The 6,408-nt window shown below is 41.0% G+C and overlaps 1 protein-coding gene across 1 annotated transcript; it reads left to right on the forward strand.

The window, feature by feature from the left end:
• Positions 1–1,781: 1,781 nt before the first annotated feature.
• LOC131611406 (uncharacterized) lies at positions 1,782–5,219 on the forward strand (the record flags this gene model as incomplete). The annotated part of the gene is made up of 1 exon (XM_058883435.1): positions 1,782–5,219. A coding segment is annotated over one exon (3,438 nt), but the record flags the coding sequence as incomplete, so codon positions are not given.
• Between the last annotated feature and the right edge of the window lie 1,189 nt (positions 5,220–6,408).

The raw sequence follows: 6,408 nt of genomic DNA on the forward strand, positions 1-6,408 counted from the left end.
CAGACTCTTTGTCCAATGTGTTGGTAGACACCGGATCTTCCTTGAATGTTATGCCAAAGACGACTCTTGCTCGTTTGTCTTACCAAGGAATGCCTATGAAATTCAGTGGTGTAGTTGTCAAAGCATTTGATGGATCGCGAAAATCTGTTATCGGCGAAGTCAACCTTCCCATGACAATTGGTCCACATACGTTCCAAATCATCTTCCAGGTCATGGACATTCAAGCTGCTTATAGCTGTCTGTTAGGACGACCATGGATCCATGAAGCAGGGGCAGTAACTTCTACGCTCCATCAAAAGTTAAAGTTTGTAACAAGTGGAAAATTGGTAACGATAAGTGGAGAACAAGCCTTGATGGTGAGCCATTTATCCAATTTCTCTTTCATTGGTGCTGATGATGTGGAAGGAACTCAGTTCCAAGGTCTCTCTTTAGAAGACGAATCTTCCAAAAAGAAAGCATCAATCTCTTCTTACAAAGAGGCAGTAAAAGTAGTGAAAGATGGAACTACCACTGGCTGGGGGCAAGTTGTGATCCCTACCAAGAATGAAACTAGAGCAGGTCTCGGATGTTCACCAACATTCTCAAACTACACCAAGAAGGATGAAACCCTTCGTCCGATCAAAGAAACATTCATTAGTGGAGGATTCCTTAACCCAATTCCTCAAGAGGTTAATGTCCTTATCGAAGAATGCATCGAAGAAGGTCGCTCCGATGATGAAGAAGAATGGAAATGTTATCTCAATGACTCGAGATACATATCTCAGGAAGAACCATATCCTCCGTCAGAGAAACCCAAAGGCAAAGAAACTGAGCCTGTTCCTGCAGAAATCTGGGACACCTTGGGACAACCAAGTGGGAAATTTGATTATATGGTGAAATATACTGCACCTGAAAGTTACAAGATTGCGATTGAGGATATCCAACCAACTGGATGGGGAGATTCCTTTGAATATAATAGTCAACCAGAAGAGGCCTATCAGCCCTGTCAATTTCCTCAGCAGCCTGAAATTACTGACTTCAATGCATCTACCAAGGTTTATAATCCTGAAGATGGTTATTATCACATAAATGCCATTTTTGAAGATGAAGGGGAAGATGGCCCCGCAGTTGACTCGGAAAGTGTCGCTGACAATGAGTCTCTTCATCCTGAAGACTGGGAAATACATCCTGAAAATTCTGAAGATTGTGACTCGTCTTATGCTCTTCAAAAAGTAGAAGAAGACCGTTTCAACTCTACAAAGAACAAGGTTGACAAACCAGGACCTTCAAATCCTGCTCGACCAGCGGTCAATGACAATACTGAAGATAACTCTGAGGAGAATTTTCCTGAATACATAATACACAGAGGAGTTCGTTGCTACTGGAAGGCTGTTGACGTTCCGAATGTTGTTCGCCGCTCAAAGTAATCACCTCGTTGTTATTTTGACCTCCTGCCTTGCCCAAAGCAGAGAGATGTTTTATAGGGCTTTGCTTTTAAATGTTTCGCCCAAATAACTTTGTGTATAGGGCTTTGTTTTAAAGGTTTCCCTCTTTGTCCTGCCCAAGACAAAAGAGTTTGTGTTTAGGGCTTTGTTTCAAAAATGAATCATAAATAAAGTGTCATTTTGAATTCCCTACATTATATGTTTTATTTTTGCTTTTTTCTGGAAATGGTAATCCTAAAAAACCAAAACCAAAAAAATAAAAAAAAAACTTTTTCAAAAAAAATCTGCATACACTCCTGCATTCATAAATTTTCTGAAATAGATATAAATCACATGTGCAGATTTACTATTGATAAACCCATTGAATGCAATAACCCTATGCCCTCTCCCAGCTTTGAGTTTCCTGTGTTCGAAGCCGAAGAAGAGGAAGAAGAGGAGATCCCGGACGAGATCTCTCGATTACTTAAGCACGAGGAAAGAACCATTCTGCCTCACAAAGAGCCTTTAGAAAAGATCAACTTGGGTTCTGAAGAAGACAAAAAAGAAGTGACCATTGGATCGCTGCTTGATGCTGATGTCAAGAGTAAGTTGACAGACCTTCTCAAAGAATATGTTGATGTGTTTGCCTGGTCCTACCAAGACATGCCTGGGTTGGATACCAATATTGTTCAGCATTACTTACCATTGAAGCCAGAATGTCCGCCAGTCAAGCAGAAATTGCGAAGGACTCACCCTGATATGGCTAACAAGATCAAAGTGGAAGTTCAGAAACAGCTCGACGCAGGTTTTCTTGTCACCTCTGAGTATCCTCAATGGTTGGCCAACATAGTGCCAGTTCCGAAGAAAGATGGAAAGGTCAGAATGTGTGTTGACTACCGTGACTTGAACAAGGCCAGTCCAAAAGATGACTTTCCATTACCACATATTGACATGCTGGTTGATAACACCGCTAAGTTCAACGTCTTTTCCTTCATGGACGGGTTCTCCGGTTATAATCAAATCAAGATGGCTCCTGAAGACATGGAGAAGACATCTTTCATCACCCCATGGGGTACCTTTTGCTACAAAGTGATGCCGTTTGGATTAAAGAATGCCGGCGCAACTTACCAAAGGGCAATGACTACTCTCTTTCATGACATGATGCATAAAGAAATTGAAGTTTATGTGGACGACATGATAGCCAAGTCCAGCACAGAAGAAGAACATATTGAATACCTTTTGAAGTTGTTTCAACGATTAAGGAAATATCAGCTTCGCTTGAATCCTAACAAATGTACTTTTGGGGTTAGATCTGGAAAACTCTTGGGTTTCATTGTCAGCCAAAGAGGTATTGAAGTAGATCCCGACAAAGTCAGAGCTATTCAAGAGATGCCTGCACCAAAAACTGAAAAGCAAGTAAGAGGATTTCTCGGACGACTGAACTATATCTCCAGATTCATCTCTCAAATGACTGCTACTTGTGGGCCAATTTTCAAGCTTCTCCGCAAAGATCAAGGGGTTGTATGGACTGAAGATTGCCAGAAAGCGTTCGACAGTATCAAGGAATACCTGTTAGAACCACCGATATTGATTCCTCCAGTTGAAGGAAGACCACTAATCATGTACCTTACTGTGTTGGAAGAATCCATGGGCTGTATGCTTGGACAGCAAGATGAAACCGGTAAGAAGGAGCATGCCATCTATTACTTGAGTAAGAAATTCACAGACTGTGAGTCTCGTTACTCCATGCTCGAAAAAACATGTTGTGCTTTGGCTTGGGCTTCAAAACGTCTTCGCCAGTACATGATCAACAATACCACTTGGTTAATCTCCAAAATGGATCCGATCAAGTATGTCTTTGAAAAGCCTGCCTTAACAGGAAGGATTGCCCGATGGCAAATGCTGTTATCCGAATATGACATTGAATACCGTGCTCAAAAAGCGGTCAAAGGAAGCATTCTCGCCGATCACTTGGCGCATCAACCAATTAATGAATATCAATCTCTCAAGTTTGACTTTCCTGATGAAGATGTCTTGTACTTGAAGATGAAAGATTGTGAAGAACCATTACCTGAAGAAGGTCCTGAGCCTGGATCAAGATGGGGCCTAATTTTCGATGGAGCAGTAAACGCTTTTGGCAATGGAATTGGGGCAATCATCATCACTCCCAAGGGTACTCATATCCCGTTCTCCGCCAGACTGCTATTTGATTGTACCAACAACATCGCAGAATATGAAGCTTGTATCATGGGTCTCGAAGAAGCCATTGACTTAAGGATCAAGATCCTAGACATATATGGAGATTCAGCCCTCGTGATCAACCAAATCAAAGACAAATGGGAAACTTACCACCCTGGCTTGATTCCCTACAGAGATTATGCAAGACGTCTGTTGACTTTCTTCAACAAGGTTGAATTGCATCATATACCTCGAGATCAGAATCGAATGGCAGACGCCTTGGCTACTCTATCTTCCATGTTCAAAGTCAATCATTGGAACGATATGCCTACAGTCAGAATCACGCGCCTTGAAAGGCCCGCCTATGTATTTGCAACTGAAGCAGTCATCGATGATAAACCGTGGTTCCACGACATCAAACGCTTCCTTCAAACTCAAGAGTACCCGCTTGGGGCATCAAACAAAGATAAGAAAACTCTAAGGAGACTTTCTGGCAGTTTCTTCCTGAACGGAGATGTGCTATACAAAAGAAACTTCGACATGGTTTTGCTCAGATGCGTGGATAGACACGAAGCAGACATGTTAATGCATGAAGTGCATGAAGGGTCCTTTGGAACTCATTCAAATGGGCATGCAATGTCCAAGAAGATCTTAAGAGCAGGATACTATTGGTTGACAATGGAATCTGATTGTTACAAACACGTGAAGAGATGTCACAAGTGTCAGATCTACGCAGATAAGATCCATGTGCCACCGACTCTACTCAACGTTCTTTCATCTCCGTGGCCTTTTTCCATGTGGGGTATCGACATGATTGGAATGATCGAACCGAAAGCTTCAAACGGTCATCGTTTCATCTTAGTAGCAATTGATTACTTCACCAAATGGGTCGAAGCAGCATCTTACGCCAATGTTACAAGACAAGTGGTTGTAAGGTTTATCAAGAATAACATCATTTGCCGATATGGTATTCCCAGCAAGATCATTACTGACAATGGTTCAAACTTGAATAACAAAATGATGAAAGAATTGTGTGAGGAATTCAAGATTGAGCATCATAACTCTTCTCCTTACAGACCAAAAATGAACGGCGCCGTCGAAGCTGCCAACAAGAACATTAAGAAGATCGTCCAGAAAATGGTCGTCACTTACAAAGACTGGCACGAAATGCTGCCATTTGCTTTACATGGGTATCGTACTTCAGTGCGTACTTCAACAGGGGCAACTCCCTTTTCTCTAGTATACGGCATGGAAGCTGTGCTCCCCGTAGAAGTTGAAATCCCATCAATGAGAGTCCTCATGGAGACTAAGTTATCAGAGGCTGAATGGTGTCAAAACAGATACGATCAGTTGAACTTAATCGAAGAAAAACGTATGACTGCTCTATGTCATGGACAGTTATACCAAGCAAGGATGAAACAAGCTTTCAACAAAAAGGTTCGACCTCGTGAATTTCAAGAAGGCGACCTCGTGCTTAAAAAGATCTTGTCTTTTCAACCAGATTCTAGGGGCAAATGGTCTCCTAATTACGAAGGCCCGTATGTTGTCAAAAGAACATTTTCTGGCGGCGCCATGATTCTTACAACCATGGATGGTGATGAACTCCCATATCCTGTGAATGCTGATGCAGTCAAGAAATACTTTGTCTAAAAAAAATACAAAAGAACAGCTCGGTAAGTCGAAAACCCGCAAAGGGCGACTTAGGCAAAAATGAGCGTCTCGGTGGACTGAAAACCTGAAAGGGCGGTCCAGGCAAAAATTAGAGACAAAAAACAGAAAAAATTCATCCTGGTAGATTGAAAACCTGAAAGGGCAATCTAGGCAAAAATTAGGGATTTATGACAAAGTAACTGCATCAGTCCATACTTCGTCACCTGAAGGGTCTTTTTCATCAAAGGAACTTCGATCAAATCATCGCCAATCTGAAGCAACAAGCACAATTGGAACTCAAAGTTGTTAAGGGAATAGTAGTTATTGCTTTCAATGTAGCCTTTTCCGCATAATTACCATTTCCAACTTTTGTAAATACTCCATGGAATCACGCCTTTAGCTGATTACCATCCTATTAAATAAATTTGAGCCTTGTGCCCATTTGTTTGCAATCTCTAATTTCTTTTAGCTTGCAAAATGACGCTTTAATTATGTTATTCACTTTTGAAACAAAAAAGAAAAAAATAAGTTTTAAATGAATTTACTTTTCTTTTTCAAAATAAAAGCGAAATTTTCCTTTGAGTTGTGGACAACGGAAGGAACATCAGCAGTCGTCTCCACAGGATGAACAAAAGGATTCTCCCTGAAAAATTGTTGAGACAACGGTATTCTTGTCCCAGAAAAGAATTCTTGAAGCAATTATCCCTCGAGGTAAAGAAGCTCTTCTATCCCCAGTGAAGAAGGTCTTTTATCCCCAGTGAAGAAGGTCTTCTATCCCCAGTGTCGAAGATTTTCCATCTCCAGTGAAGAAGTTCTTCCATCTCAAAAGATGATCATCTTCCCCAGAGAAGTTTAAAACACGCAACACCATTCATCACCTGTGTTATCTACACCGTGTTGAAGAACATTTGCCAAGTATCTGGTTGCATTGCGACGTCGGTCCTTCTCCAATATATACTTCTTTGTCTGTCAATTTCGTTAGCATGCATGCTACACTCATGACATTCATCATTCATACATATTTGCATCATTTATGCATTCTTGCATTTTTCAATGTTTGCTTCAATATTCACTTGTTTAGGATATATCTATCCCAAAAAGTAGAAGAAAAAGAAAAGAGAAAAAAAAGAAGAAAAAGAAAAAAAGCAGATATGGGCGTGTCATCTCTCCAGTAGGT

This window comes from Vicia villosa, linkage group LG6 (assembly GCF_029867415.1).
Source record: "Vicia villosa cultivar HV-30 ecotype Madison, WI linkage group LG6, Vvil1.0, whole genome shotgun sequence".
NCBI classification, from domain to species: Eukaryota; Viridiplantae; Streptophyta; class Magnoliopsida; order Fabales; family Fabaceae; genus Vicia; species Vicia villosa.